The sequence below is a fragment of the Phasianus colchicus genome, chromosome 2, assembly GCF_987193195.1.
Source record: "Phasianus colchicus chromosome 2, bPhaCol1.hap1.1, whole genome shotgun sequence".
In the NCBI taxonomy this organism is placed as follows: Eukaryota; Metazoa; Chordata; class Aves; order Galliformes; family Phasianidae; genus Phasianus; species Phasianus colchicus.
The window spans coordinates 39,981,172-40,003,538 of NC_143437.1; the positions used below are offsets into that span (position 1 = coordinate 39,981,172).

At 42.8% G+C, this 22,367-nt stretch overlaps 1 protein-coding gene across 1 annotated transcript; it reads left to right on the forward strand.

Moving 5' to 3' along the window:
- Positions 1-76: 76 nt before the first annotated feature.
- Positions 77-19,373, forward strand: URB2 (URB2 ribosome biogenesis homolog). Its single transcript, XM_031613745.2, has 9 exons — positions 77-365; positions 1,275-1,451; positions 3,328-6,712; positions 7,802-7,962; positions 11,045-11,155; positions 12,084-12,326; positions 12,988-13,078; positions 14,832-14,971; positions 18,361-19,373. Exons 1-9 carry the CDS (start codon positions 240-242, stop codon positions 18,556-18,558), a joined length of 4,632 nt encoding a protein of 1,543 aa, XP_031469605.2. The 5' UTR covers positions 77-239; the 3' UTR covers positions 18,559-19,373.
- Positions 19,374-22,367: the final 2,994 nt, after the last annotated feature.

The window sequence follows — 22,367 nt, forward strand, 5'->3', positions numbered from 1 at the left end:
GCCAATGGGAGCCGACCGCCCCGCGCCGCCTCCCCGCGCTCGGCGCTCGGCTAGCGGGGCCTGGAGGGGCGGAAGCGGCGTGGGACGGCCGGCCGGCGTGGTGCGGCGCGGCGTGGTGCGGTGCGGCGAGTGCCGCGCGGGAGTCGGGGGGCTGGGGCTGCGAGGCCGCCGCTCTTATCTCCGCCGGACGTTTCGCCCGGCCGCGTTTCTTCTCCGTTCGGGGCCCGCGAGGCGTCCTCATGGCGGCCATCTACTCCGGGGTTCACCTGAAGCTGAAGAGCGCCAGGACCCCCTGGGAGGACAAGCTGAAGCTCGCTCGCTTCGCGTGGGTCTCCCACCAGTGCTTTCTTCCCAACAAGGAGCAGGTAAGCGCGGTTTGGTAGCAAACGCGGGCAGAACCGGCGTCCCCAGCGGTGACGGGGACGGAGCTGATCTTGAAGGTCTGCACAACCTCCGTGATTGTATGAGTCACGGAACCCAGAGCTCGCTGCTTAGCGTGCTCCTTAGTGGTGGTGCAGGCCTAGCTCTACGTGTCCCGTGTGCAGGGAAAGCACGGCGCTCTGCCTGGGAGGTTGTTTTGGTGCTGTCTCCTTGGAACTTGCCCTCTTCTTAGTTGTTTCTTTTTCCCCCTGGGCTGAAGTTCTGGTTTCCCTGAGCGAGGGCTGCTTCGTGCTGCTCCTCCAGCCCAGAAGCTCTGTGGGAGCTGTGCTTTGCACCGCCTGAGAGCAGCTTGAATTCCTGTTATTTCAATTCCTTATAAATTATGGTGTAGCCCTACACCACATTTTGAAATCAGCAATTTAAATTACTAGTCTTCAGCCTCTTCCAATTTGTAGATCCAAATTCCGAGGCTTCAGTTTCGATGTAGTAAATTTAAACCTACCAAGAAGAGGATATCAAAAGTACCCCATGTATTGTGTTTGCAAGTTTGTGATTTAAAAGATTACCTTTATTCCTTAGTGTCACCCATTAGAACTGTCATCTCAGCTGAAAGAGCTGATGGAAGGACTTCAAAGTGTTGACTGTGCTGTGAAGGTCCAGGGGAGCACAGGGCCAACACTGGATTTAGAATGAAATGTCCTATGATTTAGGTGGTGACTGAAACCTTCAACAATAGACTTTTCTGCCCATTCAAAAGGTTTCTGTTTGGAGGTGAGAGCTCTGTTTGGAAGGAGAGCTCTTCTCAGGGACTGAGTGTTGTAATTGTGATTAGGTACTAGTTTTGTCATATTTTCACGTTTGTGATTTTTTTTTTCTCCCCCATTTGTTAACAGGTATTACTCGATTGGGTAAGCCATACATTGGTATCATACTACAATAAGAAACTTGAACTGGAGGATGAAGTTGTTGAGAAGCTGTGGGCATATCTAGACAATGTTATCCGTAGTAGAAGGCTACAGAATCTTTTGAAGAGTGGGAAGACGATCACTCTCAGCTTTTCAATTGCACAGGTAACTAAAATGATGGGTATTTTGTAATGTACTGAATAGCAATGCCTGTCTTCTACAATATGTGACCTTTCCTCACAGGATAGAATGTTACATGAAATAAATAATAATTAACCTGATGTTTTTTAGGACCTATATTAAAAACTCTTCTATTTCTGTTCTGCAATATGGTTTGTATTTGTGTGGAACTAAGACTGAAAAAGGCAGAGGATTCTAATAATAAATTCCAAGTTAATCTGCCCCTCTGTCTTTCACATCTTCAAACTATCTGAGTGGCAACTGAATTAAGTATTTAATTCAGGTAAGTAAAGGTATGGCTTTCTTGTATGCTATTTAATGTTTATATTACCATTTTGCCTGGGAGTCTTAGGAGTGATTTTTCCCTAAATGAGGGGTTCCTCTCTGCAATTTTCATGAGTAGTTATGCACTGTGATGTGCTGTTCAGAGGACCCAGTCTCAGATCTTGCAGCTTTTCATGATGACTCTGAATGAGTTGTACTTTTGATTTCCCCTTCCCCTGTGAACTTTGGGCCCTCTCTCACTCCCAACAGACCTGCTTGCAGTACTGTCATGTCCCCATCTGTGCCTCTCTGGGAGAGGCCTGTGGGAGCTTTAACCAGCATTCCTTGGTGTCTGTCTCACCTGTGTTGTGTTTCTAGCCCAGTTCTCCCCAGTTTCTTTTCACTGGAAGAACCTTGCATGCTAGATACGTGAATCTGGATGCAAATTATTGTGCTGTGCTGTTTGTCTCACAGCTTTTCCATATTAATTTTTAGTTTGCTCACTGTGAATTGAGTTAAACCAATTTAGTGGTGGCATCAAATCATTATTGAACTTAATTACTTTGTTATTTTAGACTCAGATGAAAATCTATGAAGGAGACTTCAGTTACAATTTAACTAAGTTCAGAATTGAACCAGAAAGTCTAACTTATTATTTTAACATTCTGGTTACAAAAATGACAGAACTCATGGATGGCTGTTGGAGACAGTCAAAGTGGCTGAAGAAATGACCTCTTCAGTTGTGCAGTGGTTGGAAGGAAGCATGGGAAAGCAGTCATTACCTGCTGGAATTGAGTTGTGAAATACAGAAAATTGTTTGAATGAGAGGGGAAGTGGAGAAAGTGTACTGATTCAACCATGTACTGAGTGTGAAGATGTCTGACTGAAGTTTGGTTGAGAACTGTAGGCCAGGATGCTATTAAGACAAGACTATTTAGAGGTGAGAAAAGGGAGCAGATATAAAGGGGATCAAAGGAGAAAACAGGGAAATCAACACAGTCTGAGAAAAGGAAGGGAAATGGAAGTTCAAGTTAAACTTGTTTAAATAAACTTAGGTAAAGTTATTTAGAACTATCTCTTAAAGAAGAGAGAACACACTGCTTCAGCTTCCCGGTATTAGCACTGGAAACTTTGGCTCCTATTGGAATGCAATGATGATATTTAGTCATAGAGATTTTTGCTTGTGGTGGACTTCTTGAATCAAAGAAAGTGTATTGTGTGTGCTTGTTTGTTTGTTTGTTTGTTTGGAACATAATTTGGGGGACTTAACAAGGAGAGAGGGAATTTTCTCTACCCCCCCATTCTGCAGGATTACTACTAGCATGAAATATGCAAAGTGTATGCTATTGCTGGTAACATCTGTACTGAATAAGGGACTCCTGGATTGCAAACAAATGCTCAGACACAGTTCTGGCCAGATGAACTTCTAGTTTGAGACCTCTGATGTGAGAGGCCCAGCAGCAGCTGTTGGCAAGTCCCTGTTCCTTTTTTCTTGCTTCCAGAGCTCACAGAAGAAGTTGTTGATTCATTATGATGAGCTTTGTCTTTGTGTACAAAAGTGATTGTGATTTTTTTTTTTTTTCCTTTCAACATTCAGGTCATAAATGAAAGGTTATCGGAGGCCTGCTCTAAAAAAAATCAACAAAACATTGGCTCGGTGCTGAGTTGCTCCAGTGGCATCCTTTCTACTCCTTCACTCTCCATCATTTACACAGCAAAGAGTGAGCTCTTAGTTGACCTCCTCAGCAAGCTTTCTGAGCTGGCATGTCAGCAGCTGGCTTCGGAAGATGCTGTGGGCTCCCAGTTGTTCAGCATCCTCCACCTTACCTTTGTACAATACCTCCTGATCCAGCGGCAGCAAACCAACCCAAACCGTGTGTTTGGACAGGTGACAAGCCACTTGCTCCAGCCATGTCTGCTACTGAGGCACTTGCTGACCACACGGAGCTGGACACAGTCAGATGACAACCACGTGCGTCAGTACTTGAGCAGGGAAATCCGAAATCAAGTAGAGACATTGCTGCAGTCTGGATTATTCCAGCCTGAGCTCTTCTCGTCCTACAGAGAGGAGCTGCTGCCAGAACGGGAACCTCAGGAGAAGAAGAAAGGAGCTTTGAAAAATCTCTTGCTTCCAGTAAACACTGTGCAGACCAAATTGAGCAGTGGCTTTTGTGAACCTGCCATTCATGGACCAGTTGTGGCTAGTGCAGTGTCCCTGCTATATAAACTCTTTCTGGACTCATACTGCAAGGCAGAAAACCACCTTGTGTGTTTCCACATGCTTACCAGGCTTTTTGACTGTCTCAGGCTCTCTGGCCTACAGCAGAGCGTGGGGGAGGACATGCTTTCCCCTGCAGACTGGAGCACAGAGCTCCTTGCTTTGGAACAGCTTCTGAACTTGGTGCTTAACAATGATATCTATAACATTGCCAGTGACCGCATACGGCACAAGGAGGTACAGTTTGGGTTTTATTGCAAGCTGGCACAGATGTTGTTGAGTCACTCCCAAGCTTCCATTCCAGCTTGGTTCAGGTGCCTCAAAGTCTTAATGTCATTAAACCATCTTATAATAGAGCCTGACCTGGTTGATTTAGTAGCCTCTGCTTGGGTTGATGCAAAGGTGTCTGAGCTACGTGCAAAGAAGCCCCAGGAGGCTCTCATCAACACCATGTTTCAGACATACTCCAAGCTGCGGCAGTTCCCACGGCTTTTTGAGGAGGTTCTGACAGTCATTTGCTGGCCAGCTGTTGATGAGCTGAGGCTGCCTGTCTTGTCTGCTGGATTGACAGTGAAGCTTCGTGAGTGCCTCCTTGAGCTGCCACCCAACCAGATTCTGGACATTGTGTGTCTCTTAGTGGAGAAATGCCAGCTCCTTATTCCTGCGGTTGAAAGATCTGTTGATATGGCCTTGAAACTGATGTCATTGAGCTCAGTGCTGCACGCTTTTCTGTTCAACATGAGGAGTTTAGATGATGTCACTCCTTCCCCTGTGGTTCTTCGTATGCAGAATCTGCTGGCCAAGATGCAACAAGGAGTAATTTGTCCGCTGATAGAGCTGCTGAAGGCTCCTAGGAGAGAGGAAGAGAAGCCAGACCTTTGGCTAAGAAAGGCCAGTGACTCTGCTCTCCTCCTTGTTTACACTTGGGTTGAGATAGACACTTTGTTTAATATTAGCTGCTGTAAATATGTGTCTCCATCAGCTGAAACTGGTGGTGCTACTACTGCCTCTGCTGCAAAGCCCTGGGACATTTCGACTTTCATTCCTGGTGTGGAGGAGCAATGTTGGGAGAGAGTTGTGGAACTTGCAAGTAGTTTTACCTCCACTAGTAAATACTGCTTAGAACTGCTTGCACTTCAGAAAATGAAGATGATTTTAATGCAGACTCAAGCTGATGTACAGGCCTTGCAGCAAGCTGCAGCTTTCATCATAGAGTCTGGGAGAGCTAGCATGAGCAGAGGAGAATCTGAACCATGGGATGGAGATATTTGCGCAATAAATGATCTCACCTACCCCACAGCACACTGTCACCTTGTTATCTCCAACCTGGCTATCCTGTTGCCATATATTTCCCTGAAAAATGTACAGGACATTGCAAATGTGCTTTTGGAGACATTAGTATTGACCAGAACACAGGAAACTGCCACAGACCAGGAGCCTTCTATCAGCATTGGAAAAATCTGTCTTAGTTTGATGCACAGTTCCTTTCTCCCTGAGATGAAGGTTCTACATTGTGCTTTTCTGACCAGCCTTATTAGTCAGTTCGCTAAGGTGCTGCCCTCTGCCGCTCAGGATTCGGTAGATCTACCACTTCTGCAGCTGTCTGCAGATCATATCTCTTGGCATGAAGAAATCTTGGGTCCTTGCAAAACGACTGATGCATTGGAAGCACTGTCAGAAAACAAACAACCAAAAGATGAGCCCAGTTTATCTTGGAAAACTCTGGAGAAGGTTGCCCAGTGCATATTACTGTTAGCAAAAAATAGTTCCCCTGTCATCCTGAAGGAAAGTCAAGTAGAAAGATGCCTGACTTTGCTGGAAATTACTTCTCTTCTGAAACTAGACAGTCTTCTTCCCTCTGACTGTATCCGGTGTTTTTTATTGCTGCTGTCCCTGATAGCCAATACCAGGACTAGTGCCTCCTGCAGCAAGCTGTTATCGCTGAAGTTTTTAAGTACCTGCTTCCATCTCCTAAGATGTCTGCAAGCTGGCAGGAATGCCAACTCTGTTTTTAAAGTTTTTCACGCCAGTGATATTCTTGAGGCCATCCTAACCTCCCAGCTTACAGCTAGTAAATCCTTTGCTGATACTCTGACTGTTCCTGTTTGGGCAGAATATCTCCAGGAAGCCCAAGCCTCTTTGGAACAGTTTCTTCAGATGATTGTTGAAAGAAGGCAAAGTGTGAGGCTTAACTTGGAAAAGTTTGTCTCTTTCCTCTCAAGCTGCAAGCCAGATGTTGGTGCAGTGAAAAGCAAATGCTGGAAAAACTGGAATCCCGCAGCTGAGCAATTACTGCTCTTGTCATTCACCACACTGTGTCATGTCCTCACGCTCTATCTTCAGCAGCAACCAGAAAAGAAGCTGCAGTCTACAGACATACTGTCTGCTTTGTTGGAGCCAGTAGTTCAGCAGATGGGAAAAGCTATTGAGCATGGTCTTCAGAGTAACACCCCAAACCACCATTTGCCTGTAGCATTTATACCATCTGTCATGACTCTTCTCAAGGCAGATTTGAGCCATGCTGTCAGAAAGGGCTGGCAAAAGAATCCTGAGGAGTCCTGTGCGTTTTTGGAGCAATCACGTGTTAAACTCTACCGAAAGTTTTACTCTCAGATACTGAGAGAGCTGCCCTCTGCAGGAGGTCATCTGCAGTTCCTTCAGTCTGCCTTGCAGTTCTTAGCAGTCTTCTGCTCAGTACCAGAGCTGTATCCTGGAAAAGAAAATGCAGTCACTGTTGTTTTTGCTATCCAAAAGCTTCTCACTGGTATGAGATCTTCCTTTCTTCACTTCCATCACTAATTTTGCATGGCATAAGCAAGTTTAAAGCTGCTTATGTAAAATATACAGCTTTTAAAAAATTCTGTACCTGTTTATGTGAGTTAAAGCAGTAGGCTATCCTTTTTTAAAAATGCTTAATAGAAAAATTATCAGGGAGGCAATGTTGTAGTACCTGGACCATAACAGCCATCTGATCTGCTAAGGATCTTCTGGAAGTTGTAAACACCTATGGCTTATTGATCTTTTAGTTCTTTATTGCATATTGCACTGAAGGGGAGTATAGCTTATTTTAAAATGTTGTAGGGTTGAGTGCTGGGCACTGTGAGGGCAGAGATTTCATATTAGGACTGGGAACTATCAGGAGATGTCTATCATTATAACTTTTTTTGCTGACTTCTCTCTCCTCAATCTGTGCCTAGCTTTCCTAGTGTTAGATTGGTGAAGTGCTTTAACCTGAGGAGATGATTAATCACTGTAAAAAGTTTTTTTTCTCTCATTTTTTTAATAAATTTAAGATAAGGCATTACATAAATTGAAGTATAGATTCCTGTTAAGGAGGACTTTTTTGTCACTGACACAAATCCAGTGGATACTGGTGGATCTGAGAAGCAAGCCTTCAGAGTAGTCTCAGATGTAAACTAGTTCGGGACTATCTATGTAGTAATAATGGAGCAAGTGAAGAGTATGACTGGTGATCAGCAGAGATGTGAACTTTCTCAGCTTAACGCCCTTGACTTACGATGGCTTTCTGCCCAACACTTGTAGTACAGCCTGGCAGCTTGTGTAGCCCATTTTCTTGGCTTCTGCACAAGCTTTATTGTAGCATTTCCATGTTTCTGAGGGCTTTTTATCAGTATGGTGACTGCTCTGTAAATTCTAGGATAGTAAATACTTGAGAACGACAGTTCATTGCACTAGTGGTGGTGGTGGGGATAAAGGGAATACTTGGGGCCCATTATAAATGGGTTGAAAAAGTACCCACATTGCTGTTTGAAGTTTTGATTCACCTTGTTTCTACCTGTGGAAGTCTCTTCTCTTAGAAACTGAAACTTGCTTGTGCCTCTTCAATGTGCAGGTTCTGTGATCACAGTTCAGGTGATTCAAAGTATAGAGTTGGAGCTGACAGAGGTGGTTGTGCAGCTACTGGGAAACTGCTCTGCTGAAGAATTTTATGCCATAATGAGGCTGGTGCTGCAGGGACTTGAAATGAGGAACACTTGGCAACAGAAGGCTAAAGTAAGAAATGAGCTCAGTTTATTGTCGAGTTCTTTCTTCAGTTTTCTGTAACTTGAAAAAATGCCTTAACTGAATGGCATCTGCTTAAATATTTTTTCCTCTTTCTGCTTTATGGTTTGGTCAAATTAATTTATGTGGTTTGGTAACTGTGTTGAGGTGCGTTATGGACGTGAACTGAGAGAGATGGAGTGTTCATGGAAACTTACTGGAAAAACGGTCTGACTATTTTCATAGAGTCATAGAATACTATGTTGGAAGGGTCCTTAGAGATCTTCTAGTTCCAACCCACTTCATGGGCAGGGCTGCCACCCGCCAGCTCAGGCTGCCCAAAGCCCCATCCAGCCTGGCCTTGGATGATTCTAGGGATGGGGTATCCACAGCTTCTCTGGGCATCCTGTTCTAGTACTTCACCACCCCTATCATTTCCACTCTATCATCTAACCTAAATCTCTCCTCTTTTAGTTTAAAACCATTCCCCTTGTCCTATCATTATCCGTCCATGTAAAAAGGTGGTGTTTCTCCTGTTTATAAGCTCCCCTGAAGTATTGGAAGGCTGCAGTGAGGTCTCCCCAGAGCCTTCTTTTCTCTAGACTGAACAAGTCAGCTTTTTCAACCTTCCTATATAGGAGGGGTGTTCCAGTCTTCTGATAATCTTCATGGCCCTTCTCTGGACCTTCCTACAGCTCATGTCTTTCTTGTACCAGGGGCCCTGTACTCCTGATGGGGCCTCGCGAGGGCAGAGTAGAAGGGGACAATCCCCTCCTTTTCCTCCTTTTCTCTTCTGTCCATTCCGGATGCAGCCCAGGATATTGTTGGCTTTCTGGGTTGCAAATGCACACTGTTGGCTTATGACAAACTTTTCACCCACCAGAACCCCCAAGTTCTTCTCCGCAGGGCTGCTGTCTATGAATTCTTCTCCCGGTCTGTACACATATCTGGGATTGCTTCAACCCAAGTGCAATACCTTGCACTTCACCCTGTTGAATCTCATTAGGTTCACATAGGCCCGCTTCTGAGGTTTGTCTAGATTCCTCTGGATGGCATCCCTTAGTTCTGCTGTGTCAACAGCACCACTCAGCTTGGTGTTGAGAGTACACTCAATCCCACTGTCTGTATCATTGATAAAGGTGTTGAAGAATGCTTGTCCCAAGATGGACCCATGGAGGACACCACTTGTGACTGGCTTTCAGCTAGACAAAGAGCTGTGGACCACAACCCTCTGGCTGCAACAATCCAACCAATTCTTTATCCACTGAGTAGTACAGCCTTCAAATCTATATCTCTACAATTTAGAGAGAAGGTGTGGGACCACATCAAAGGCAGATGGTATCAGATGCCCTTCCTTTGTCTGCCACTACCATCATTTCATTAAAGAAGACCACTAGATTGATCAGGTATGATCTGCCTTTGTGAAGCTGTGCTGGCTGTCTTCGATCACCTCTTCATCTTGTATATGCCTTTACATCTCTTCTAGGAGGATCTGCTCCATGATCTTCCCAGACACAGACATGAGGTTCACCAGCCAGTAGTTCCCTGGGTCTTCTTTTCTCCCTTTCTTAAAAATGGGAGTGATATTTCCTTTTTTCCAGTCACCGGGGACTTCACCTGGCAACCACGACATCCCAATTATGATGGAGAGTGGCTTGGTGTCCATATCAGCCAACTCCTTCAGGACTTTGGGATGCAGATCATCCAGACTCTCATGGACTTGTTCACGTTCAGCCTCAACAGGTGGTCTTGAACTTGCTCTTTGCTTACAGTAGGAGGGATTGTGCTCCTCCAGCTGCTGCCTAGAAGTTCAGGGACACAAAAAATGTGGGTAGACTGACTGCCAGGAGTGACTGAGGCAAAGAACTCGTTGAGTCCTTCAGCCTTCTCCATGACTGTTGTAACCAATTCTCCCTTGTCGTTTATCAGAGAGGATACTCTCTCCTTGGACTGACTCTTCTGATCAGTGTACCTGTAGAATCCCTTCTTGTTATTTTTTCCCTTTCTAAGCGTGGTTCCACTTTAACGACTCGGTAGCCTTAATTCCATGTATTGTCAACAGAAATCATATCTGTGATGCTGAAGATTTCTGCCATGCTGAATCTTTTTTTTTACTTGCTGATTAGAGCTCTTCTAGAACAGACATTAGCAGTCCATGAGGTTAACTACTGTTTGTCTGTAACTCTTCTTAACAGGTTTAAAGACGTCATTTTTTAAAATGATAGTAGTTTTAAATAAAACAAAGGCTGCAGTCATGCCTTTGATATTTGTCTCTAAAACGACTTACTTTGTAATAGTAATATTACTACTCAAAAAAATATTACTCAGTAGCTTTTTACTATGTCTTTCTCCAGAAAAGCTTAAGCAGCAGTGATAACACATGGAACACTTTAGGCTAAAAAGCCAGCTGCACCCTCTGTAGAAAACTCAGTGATTTGAGATAAAGACTTGAATTAAACTTAGGAGTTATCTGATTGTCTTACTTCTCAGAAGTAGACATGAATATACCACTTCAATTCTTGATGGCTGTTTGAAAGTACATCTGGAATTCATGTGTATGCATGTGAGTCTACCCACCTGAATCTATGTAAGCACTGGAATACATATGTAAGTGTTCCAAGGTTGATATACGGTGATAAGACCGTTTTGATTTGTAGTATGTTTCTTTATTCAGTTTGTCAAAACCAGATCTCTTTTTTTTACACAAACAGAAGTCTTGCTACGAAATGCAGCATTCTTAGTATATCTTAGTATACCAGCATCCCTATACTCCTCCTGCTTCCTTCTGCTGTGTAGTGGCTGCTAAAAAAGACTTTCCTTACGTAAAAATCACTTCAACCTTTTCATACAGTAAGTTGACTCTGAAATAAGTGTAGTAGGCTATACATTTGGGCTCGTGCTGCTCAGCACACTGAATTTCATTGAGCTGGTAATTATTTTGCTATTTCCAGAGAGCTGTGCTGGTGGAAGGACTTTCATGTGTCAAGGCTCTGGTAATGCTCAAAACTGTCACAGCCCTTGAAAGAGCTCTTTTGTGCTTGAAAGGAACCAGTGCATCTTGTACCATGACTGATTGTCAATCTGCTTTCTGCAGGAAGTATTGTCAGCTATTACGCTAATCAAATTGTTGCTCAGCTGCCCATTAAGTGGAGACAAAGAGAAAGCTTTCTGGTTTGCCAGCCCACAGATAATCACAGCTTTAGCCGTAAGTATCTATTTATTGTAACTTCATTACCTATCCCTTTTATTTGTTGGAGCCTGTAGTAATTGCATCTGTAACATGCACAAAGGAATACTGGAACAAAAAAGTATCCATATCACATTTGCTGGTATTGTCTTGTGTAAATCTTTTCTCACTGCTGTCTGGTAAACCTCCTCCTGTGTGTAAGTCATCCACTTCTTATTTTTAATAATTTTTCTGGGACTGCAGTGTATAATCTGGAGCTTGGAAGAGGCTTGTTAGGCTGCAGAGAAAGACTCTGGATCTCCTGTCCTCCTTCGTCCTGTACAAAGGAGGAGGAAAACCATCAGCCATATGTCACAGAGAAGGCTACCAGCAGCAAAACAAACAGACAAAAAAACAAATGTGCTCATATTAAAAACTTCACTGATTTTTAGAATAGGAAACTTAACTGACAGTAACAAAATCCAGGCTTTATGTCCTTGACTGTACATGATCCAAACCTAGTTATATAATTTTTTTTTTTCTTCTGTCATGGTGATGTGTCTCTATCTGGACCACTATTTGTCAGGTGCTGGCTCTACAGTGCTGGGAAACAGAACTTGCAATTTCTGCTCCTTTTCTGCATGCTTGGAGAAGGGAGAACTGGATCAATGCACTTGTGAGGAAGTGTAAAGAAATGCTGGCTACTGTAGTGTAGAGTGATCCACTTTATCAGGAGGCTGGGGAATAGTTACAATTCCACGTTATAGCAGTGCTCACCTGAAAAACATCACATGCATCCTCTGTTCAGGATGCAGTTACAGCAAAATTGCTGAAAATGAAGGAGTCTCTCTGCAGTCTAGCTTGCACCAGTCTAGTTCTAATGACTCAAGTCAAAGTACTGTGGTTCTCTGTTGTTTGAATGCTTATGAAAGGTAGCTGACACATTCTTTCTCTGTTTCTTGTGTAGCTGCAAACCAAAGAGGCCTGTCAGGACCAGTCATTGACTTCCACCATAGTTGTACCTATTCTAAAGACTGCAGCAGCTCTGCTAAGGCAAGGAGAAGGGGTTCTCTTGAATCCGCACCATGTGGCGTTGGCATTCAGCATCCTCCTAACAGTCCCTCTGGATCATCTGAAGATAGAAGACTATGAGAATGTCTTTCTGGGAGTCCATGAAGTGCTGTTTTCTATTGTGCAGTGTCACTCAAAGGTATATCTCTGAGGTGGTAGGAGAAGGGAGGAAAAAGCAGAAAGAACCAAGACAGAAGCTGGTGATGAGAAACTTTTAAAGAGTTGTCTTGATGTTGTCCTGCTTGAGTGAAAGTGCTTTGTACCACTTTTCATATCAGAACCTCAAAATCACATCACTTCAATTACTACTCTGCTGTCTTATGCTTGCTTTGTGAGCTGTCAGCAGCAGATTGCTTTTCCAGCAAGGTAATGTGCCTTTGCTAAAAGCCTGTGGTAAAAGCTGCCTATCCAGACTCTTTTCACAGTGTCTGTAGTATTCCTGGGCCCTGCATTCTCTGAGTGTGACTACACAGCTCCTCCACCAGCAAGTGCAGATTTCCTATACATGGGAGTACAAATTCAAACGTTGCTTTGCGGGAGATGGAGTAACTCTAATGTGATGTTTGCTTATTATTTATACTTGAGTAAGCTCGTGAATGTAGACCTGCTCTAGGATTCTCATCTGCTGGAGTCTGTACTGATGAAGAATGAGAAGATAGTCATTGCTCCTGATACCTGTATAAGCCATAGTTTCCTTCTCAGGAATTAATTTCTCTTTTACCGTGGAATGGTATGCACATTTGCCCTTGCCACATGCTTTACCTCATAATCTCAGGTGTTTTTACTTCATGTCTTTGCAGGTGATGTTGAAAGCTGCACCATCTTTTCTGAACAGTTTTCATCGTCTGGTTGCTTCTGTTATGGTTGAAGGACGTCAGAGAGGGGACAGAGGTGTCATATCTCTTCTATTTTCATACTGTATATGTGCACTATAATTGTGTATATGCTACAAGAGAAGATGCAGGACAGGGCGGTCTTGCAACAGATGAAAAGTCCTCTAAACTTATTCATGGCATTGAAACCATTAGCCCTCTCTGTCCTGTATGTAAATTTGAGGATTAGCTTTATAGTGTACTGGACATGTAAAGATAAATGGAGCTTCTGTGAAGCTGCATCCAGGCAGTACTTCTTTGGGGAGAATAAGGTATTCCTCGCTGTCTGGCAGGTGATCAGCATGCAGTAAGGCCTGCTTTGCCCAATTTCTGCTCTTCCTCTTAAGTGATACAAACATTTTATAGCAAGGGGGCCGTGAACTCAGCTGATACATACTAGCACATCTGAATAAGAGCCCCAAACTGGTCCTGCTGAATGTAGCTTCTTGAGGCTGAAACTGTTTACTAAGGACCTGAATATTCAGCAGTTTATGTTAAGCATACAGAAAAGACATTCAAGTTACTGGGGCTAAAAAAATTAAATAAAACATAGACACTTTACTGGAAGTTGTTGAAGAATTGACATTGACCTTAAAGCATGAGTGTCAAAGTGACTTAGCGAAGGATATTCACTATGGTAATGCTTTGAAGCAAGTTGACTTGATGGCTGGCAATTTACCGTGTCACAGCTCTCTACTAATCACAGAATCACAGAATCACAGAATGACCTGGGTTGGAGGGGACCTCAAGGATCATGTAGTTCCAACCCCCCTGCCTAGCAGGGCCACCAAACATACACCTTTACTAGATCAGGTTGCCCAGAGCCTCGTCCAACCTGGTCTTGAACACCTCCAAGGACGGGGCATCCACAACATCCCTGGGCAGCCTGTTCCAGGACCTAACCACCCTTCTAGTAAAAAACTTCCCCCTAACATCCAACCTAAATCTTCCCTCTTTTAACTTAAAACCATTTCCCCGTGTCCTGCTATTATCAGCCCTTATGAAGAGTTTACTCCCCTCCTGGGAGTAAGTTCCCTTCAGATATTGAAAGGCTGCAATGAGGTCGCCCCGCAACCTTCTCTTCTCCAGGCTGAACAAACCCAACTCCCTCAGCCTGTCCTCATAGGGGAGGTGCTCCAGAATGTCCTATAAGTTATTCCATGTTCAGTTTTATCTCAGCTGATGTGTGTTGCCCACAGCTGTGTGTGTCTGTATGTTAATACTCACATATATGCATGATGTCTAGATTTCCCTTCTTCCTTGTTTGTATTGATTCTTCTCATTCACTGCCTACTGAAAGAGTGAACTCTCAGGTGATATCTCTGGTCTTACTTTAATATCTCTAGTGCTGTGGCTTCTGCTCTTATATTTCACCTAATGAATGTCATCAGAGAGCTTTCTTACTGTGCTGTGTCTTCTGATTTTCTATCAGGTAGAGAATATCACTTCCCAGTCTCCTTATTTTCTCTTCCCTGGTGTTAGCTGGGTCTGAATCATGGCAGGGACAATAGCTGCTGCTTTCAACTCTTCAGCATATCTAACAGATACGTCTTACATTGCAATGTGTGTGGAGTTGGAATTAGTGTGCTCTTACAAATCAGCCATTGGAAGAGATGCATGTGCTGTGTTGTGAGGGTGTGGGGGGACCTCTCAGCTCTGGCTTTTCAAAAAAAGATAAAATGGGTAAGCTGGTGTTGGCTTTGTGTGTGTTTGGTTTTTTAAAGGCATTTTTTACACTTGAATAACAGATTGCAACTTGCTTTCTGTTTTAGGCAACACAGATGAATTTGAAGTTATACTGAAATGTGCACACCTTGTGGAACGGATGTATAGTCACATTGCTGCAAAAACAGAGGAATTCACTTTGTTTTCTGCTTTCATTGTGGCTCACTATGTGACGGAATTGCAGAAGGTAACGTGTTCTGTTTTGAAAGTGCAATGGTATTGGCATGTGCCTTGTGTGGATACAGTTCTGATCCAGACTTATTTTGAGCAAGAGTTCATGAGAATCTTTCTTACCTGACTCCTAGCAACTTTCTAAAAGGGTGGGCCAGAGCTGGTCTAGTTTCTCACAACAAGACCTAAATTCAGATTGCTGTTCTCTCCAATATAATGAATTTTGGTTTCACCAAGGTTTGAATGCTGCGTGCATTGTCAGTATTTCCTAATTATTTGTGGCTCTAGTCTGGACATTGACAAAAATACAGAGATTTTATTAAATTTAATTTTATTAAATTTTATTCTGTGCTAAGAAGACTATCTGATGCTATGTCTGATCACTTCAGGACTCATAAAAAAATAAAGCATATCACTAAGGGCATTATCCAAATGCCACTTGAACACTGACAGACACGGAGCATCAACCATTCTGTTAGGAAAGCTGTTCCAGTGTTTTAACCCCCTCATGATAACAATTTTTTTCCTAGTAGCTGATCTGAACCTCCACTAAAAGCTGGTACCTCGTCTAAACCTCACATTCTTCTGAAAGCCAGTTTTGCCATAAAAAAATTTATGGCCAAAGGACCTGCATAAGAGATGCTGTTTTTGTGCACAGTCCCTCAATGGGGAGCTTATAAGCAGGAGGGCGACAAACTTTTTACGTGGGCAGATAGTCGTAGGAGAGGGGAGAATGGCTTTAAATAAAAGGGGAGGTTTAGATTAGATGTTGGGGTAAATTTTTCACTTAGAGGGTGCTGAGGCATGGGCACAGGCTGCCCAGAGGAGCTGTGGATGCCCTATCCCTGGAGGCATTCAAGGCCAGACTGTATTGGGTCCTGGACAGCCTGATCTATTAGAAGATTTGGGGGGATTGGAACCAGATGATCTTTAAATTCCCTTCCAACCTAAGCCACTCTGTGAAAAACTAGGGATGAATTAAGACTAGTTCTGTTCTATTGAAGTAGCTCTGAACTGCACTGAATTTTGTTCACCACTAAATGTATAGCCTTTACTCAAAGTGAAGTCTGGCTTGAACTGTCAAGTGACCTTTCAAGTTAAAAGCTTGAGTACAGTCTTGTGAGACTTCTAGGAAAGTTTTGTGTAAATCCTTTTGCTGATGGATAAGAAGTGGTGGATGACAGTTGTAGCTGCTGATTGGAATATATGCATGGAACCTTTGGATGTGGAAAAGTGAATTTGTGTAGTGAACTACAAGAAGCTGTGACAAAGGAGTCTTTTCAGTCTCTCACAGAGCAAGTAGGTGATGATTTGTTTCACTATTAAACTGGTGAGAATTGATGGATATCAGAGGAAAGGGAGGACTCAGCATGCTAGTCTTGAAGGAACGCATAGATATCTTTTATGTTGCTCTGCAGAGGGAGAGAAAAAAATCCTTTAACTGTTTATCTCATCAAAGTCTATTTGAGTGGCTTTTAGCCTCTGTCTGAAGACCTTGAGTGGTCTATGAAAGGCAAATGAGAAAAACATTAAATTTAAGCTTTTATGTGGGTATCTGCACACTTACTTGAACCCTTTTAAAGATTTGCAAGCTAAAACTTACAATAGCTACTGGCCCAAACGCTTTTTCCCAATATAGTTGTGCAGTCGTTCCCTCAGTGCTTCCTCTATACCAGGAAATAAATGCCCTAGTGAATTGTTTTGTTATAACCTAAAAGGTTTCCTTGCTGGAGTGGTTGGCATCAATAGCCACTTACACACTGTTGACAGTGCTTTTCCCTTTTTGTGTATAAACTCTTGCTTGAGTCAGCAATAGTGAAATGCCTCTTCACGCTCTTAATGTCTCACATCAGGTGCTCTGTAATGCTTGACAAATTGCTTGTGCTAACTATATAGACCATAAAACACTTACAAGCATAATTAACTGCCAGTTAGTACTGGCATCTGTTTAAATCTTTGCTTCTGCTTCCCATAGCGTTATGGGAGGGTGTTTATAGGAAACTGCACTGCAAAGCAAGAATGGTCCAAATAAGCTATGGGTACAGTCTAATGATGTGAAGGATGTAAACTGTAGCTCTGGGGTACCTGCTTGTCCCAAGTGGGTTGTCTAATTTACAGTGTCAGTATCTGTGGGTTTCCCTGTCCTCCTCAGCTCTAGGAAGGAAAAGATAAATCCAATGCATTCACTGGGAGCTACAGTGCACAACTATTCTGTTATTTCTCTAAAGTAACATCCTTTACAAACCTCCTAGTAGATCAGCTGTCAAACTTTTGGACGTGCAAACTCTTCAGGGTCATAGATCAAAAGGAAGACATATGTGCTTTAATGCCCACTGTCTGTTTTTTCCCAGCTACGTTGGCAGTTCTAATAAAATGTATTTGCTGTTTTGTGTTTAGGGCAGAAAGAGCAGGATCCTGTCACAGTGATTAGGAGTGCACTTCATTAGTGGAAAGTTTATTAGTTGCCTCAGGAAGAAAGAAGTCTGAATTTTAATGACAGCCTTTATGTAATTTTCATTAGGCCTGGAGTGCGGAGGCTTAGGTCTGGAGGCATAAAGCTAATTTTAGGATTCAGCAAAGATAAGATACAATTCTGTGGCAAAAATAATGTAGTTATGCCAGAGGCCAGCACTGCAGAAGGCAGTGAGGCATTTAGCAAGTGATTTGTGAACACAGGACAAATTCCAGTTTGCCTGAAGCACCAGAGGGCTCTGGAGTTGTCCTGTTTATAGTGCGTGGTTCTGCTGGCTGTGGCGTTAAGCAGAAGGAATGGCAAAAGCAGGGCACTGACTCCTTGCTTGTATTTCCAGTTCTCCCTTCAGCTTCCTGCATGATGAAGTACTTGATTTTGACATTAGATCAAGGAAATTCATGTGTCCTGAGCTTTTGGAGGGCTCCTTTTATTAAAGCTTATATCTTGAAATCCTCAGATACAAATTGCTAGGGTATATCCAGTTGGTAAGTTACAGCTACCCAATGTGAATCGTAGAATAGCCTAAAGTTGATACTTGTTTGATACTGGAATATTCTAGCATATAGCTAATGAGAACCTATTGAAATGTGTAATCCAGAGCAATTATTTTAGGGTTTTTTAGTTATAGTTTTTCTGCTGAAAAGTTTTCATATGAATCCAGAGATGATCAATGTCTTTGCTGCTGCAGCAGTGCATATAGTAGCAGTCGTATGCATTTTATTGCAAGGGGCATGCTTGTTCTGCAAAACATATTTGCAAAAATCAGGAAAATATTGAATAAAATGACACTTCAGATTTTATTTAATGGACTATTCCAGATGGTCAGGCGCACTGAATAACACATTGTCAGCACTTAATGTACAACCACAATGGAAAGGATGTTTTCTTGCCTTTTTGTCCTCAAGCTTAATGCATTTTTGTTCCTCTTGTAGGTGACTTTGCACCCGGCTGTGAAGAAACATCTCACGGAGGGGATATATCACATCCTTGACCTTTGCATTGATCAGGACATCAAATTCTTAAATGCGTCGCTACCAGCAGGTGTAAGAGAGGTCTTTAAGGATCTGTACAATGATTACAACCACTACCACAAAGCAAAAAAACAGGGGGAGGAAAAGTTCACTGCATGATGAATTCTGTCCAGTGCCACGTAATCAGTTATGAAGTGATCTTGCAGTGTGCAGAAAATCCTGTTTTATGTGAGCAACCTTTGTAATTAGGAATGGAGAGGGAAAATAGCCCCACTCTGTGCCATGAGTGGCAGAACTGCTGCACCTGTGCAGGCCCCATGTGAACCTGCTGGGAGAAGGCTGCAGACTGGCTGCAGATGTCAGGTTTCAGGCTTTGACACATCATGTAACTTTTCTGTGGAAGCAATAGTCTGGTGTAAAAGCTTGTGAGAGCTGTAACTCGTACATACGGTAAGCAGAATTAAAGCAGTTAGAATACTATTTTTATATGCTGTTACTTTACATTTTTTTACTGAAAAACTTTGTGAATGCTGCATAGCTGTTGAAATACTGTGGAAATACATGTTTTTAAAATTCTTTACTGTATCTTCTTACTTGTTTGGTTTTGCTGTTGAGTCCAGCCCTGAGCAGCCTAGTCTGACCTACTGAGATTCCTTCCCACCAGAATCCCCTTGTGATCCTCCTGATAATCAGAAAGACTGACAACTTAAAGCTTTGGTCAATTCACTATCATAAAGCAGTTAACAGTTATCTGAGCTGTGGTGGCCCTCACTGTGCATTATTATCTTGTGACAAATGCTAAATATCAAGACCTATCTGAGACCTCTTTGTTCTAAGCTGAGCCCTGTTGCTTTGCTTTCACTCAATAAAAGCAAGCCCTTATTGCAACTCAGCTGACACTAATAAGCTGTGATAAATTAATCATAATTGAACTTGTAGGAAGATTTATCAAATAAATTTCATTAGCCACTACAGAATTTTATTATGTTGAAAATGGTGCAGACTGAAATCTGAATTTTTTTGTAAGTGGTAAAACAGTCTTCATGGGGAGGAATGGAATGTACTGGGCTGGGCTGGTAATGTTCTTCATAGCAGCTCCTTTGGTGCTGGGCTTTGCATTTTTGTTTAGAAGTGTTGGTAACATGCTGCTGGTTTGGATGTTACTGAATGGTGCTTGCATAGCATTCAAGGCTTTCTCTCCAGGCTTCTTACTGGGAATGCAAGGAGCACCATCTCTGGTCCAGAGGATGATATTTAGCCGGCACAGGAGGGTCTGTGTGACAAAATGGAGAATGTGAGCAGGCTGACGAGCAGCTAGAGGAGTTAAAAGGGCAGTTGCTGCTGCGTTAAACTCCTGGGGCTGTGGGACAGTAAAGTGGTTTCAGAAGGGAAATGTGTGTGAGCTGGGCTGAGCTGAATGGGCTCTGAGGGAGGAGGGCTGCTAGTAGAAGGAGGATGGTTATGGACAGTGGGAGAGGATCTGGAAAGAGTGGTGAAAAAAAGGAGAACTATGTTTAAAGCGGGGGAGGAAGGAAGTGAGGTAGCAGCTCTGGTTTACAAGTGTCAGGGCTCCCTTGATGTAGCCATATGGTTGCAAGCCAGGCATGCAACTTAAAAGCTCCTGAGTACAGACCGCAGAGTAAATAACATCTTACTCATCACAGTACAGGAGGTAAACTACTTGGTATTTTATTCCATGAATATTAACTCTTCAATTATTCTAAGTTCTATCTTGGCTTGGAAATGAAAATGTGTAACTGCCTTATGTGGGCACTGGTGATGAAAATAGCAGTCTTGCTATAGAAAGGACACAGGGTTTGAATGAATGCAAAATGAAAACCCTGCCACAATTAAACCTTTATTTCAAGCGTGCTATGTGATCACAGCTTGTCCCACAGTCCTCTTCCTTCTCCAGCCTGGCCATCAAAATTCTCAAACACAAAGCAGTGTTGCGGTGTAGGAGTTACAAAGGGGTTAAAGATAAGACAGTATTTCATTTGCCAATCCCATCTCTTTGTCCAAGAGCTGCTCTGGGTTTTTTAGCTGGCATAAATTAAATAATTGGCATAGGACCACATGCTGAGAAAGCAGGCTTTGTTACAGAGTACGTTCCCGTTGGGGTGCAGTGTTCCTCTTCTGTCACACGATGGAGCCATCCTGCAGAGATACAAAGACACCACAGGAAATCCTGTAGTTTCAAAGTCGTCTTTCTTCTAGACTGCTAGCTCTGAGAACCAGGCAGCTGGAGGACTTGCAAGAAGCAAACTAAAGGACTGGATATCATCCTTCCTTCCAGCCAACCGTTAGTTGCATGGTCTTTGCAGTTACCTTGGACAGATTTCTAACTGTTGATGCAGTGCATCTTTTCCAAGGGCTTTTCTCAGTGCTGCTGTGCTAACAGGAATCCTTCCTGTAGGCAGGCTGGTACATCAGGTCCCAGTGGCTGTGCCACATGCACGGTGTGTGCCTTGGGTGTGGTGGCGGTCATTTTGGCCTGGGTTTGTCATTTGTACCTGAGCATGGCTCTGCTATGCCAAAACAAACTCAAATGTGAAATAAGAGACACAACGGACAAGAAAAACAGCTATGACTGTCAAAGATCATGCTGGTTTTATGTATCCCTTATTTTTATGTAGCTGCTGTGAAAATCAGCAGATTTTTCTGCTTATCAGAGGGTGATGCTCGATACTTAATTTATCTTGCTATATAGGATAGAAATGCCAAAAAATGGTGCAGGATGGCAGAAATTATTCTGCTGGTTCAGAAAAAAATGACTTCTTTCTTACCTTTCGAGAGGAGACAATGTCCTGAGCACTTTCCTTTGAGTTTGAAATGGATCAGTAACTTTGATTTATTTACCTTCTTAACGTGGGTCTGTGGTTTGGCAAACAGAAGGCTCCTCCCAAAGCTTCCTTTTTGGCTAAAACGTAATAGTGCAAGTAAAGGACTACTTTGAGCAATTCTCACATCATTATTATTGAACCACTGGATGTCTGCAGTGATAATTGCTATACTGGGGCTGTACAGTCTTTTGTGTTGCACTGACTTATAAGGACACTTGCCTTGAGGTACAGTAATTGCTTTTTTGCTTGAAATAGATTCTAGCCGTTCGGATGGAGAACTGCATTTTTGTCTTAAGCAGTATTTGCAACCATGGCATTTTTAAAAAAAATTATTTTCAGCAAAACAACTGCTTGATTTTCTTTTTTCAATAATAAACATAAATGTGCCGTTGTATCGCTTATTGGCTGTTTTACCACTGCAGGATAATTAGTGATTTATTCTGCAAATGGTTAAAGCTTCCAAAAAGGAAGATGCTTGTGTTAATTATCTACTCTGTAAGATTCATCAGCTGTGAATAGAAGTGAAACCTGACTTGCTAGGGAGTAATACTGATTTGTATTCACTTTTTTAAAGTATGGAGGATGAGGAGTGCTGGCAGTTTTAGAGCCTGGAAAATTTGTGAAAGAGAGCATGTCCTTGTGACCGTCTCAGAGCTTTTAGTCTAGGAGAGCCCTCAAGCAAACCCTTCAACAGTTCTTCATGAGAATTTGGAAGAATAAATTAAGCACCCCAGGTGCTTAAGCTGTGCTTCCATCCCTTTATTCTTGAAGAAGGATGCTGACTTTGTCTACCTATTTCTAAAGATAGTAAGGAGAGAAGATGTCAAAATACACTTTGTCTTTTGTAGGTAACTTCTACTCCAAGAGTGAGGGCAAGGGGTACAGGCCTGCAACAGTGTGTCAGCAGTGGCTCCCTCATCCTTGTTCGGTATAGCTTTTATATCAGAAAAATCTTATTCTGACACGTAAGTCTGGAATTTTTAAGTTTGGTGGAGATAAACTTCTGCCCCAAAGCAGTTGGTGTTGGTTTGATTGCTTCCTGTTGAAGTTAGATTCACAACTGCTTCTGAGAGGGAATGTTCCATGAATCTCTTGCCCTCAGCCAGATGTCTCATGGCAGATGTC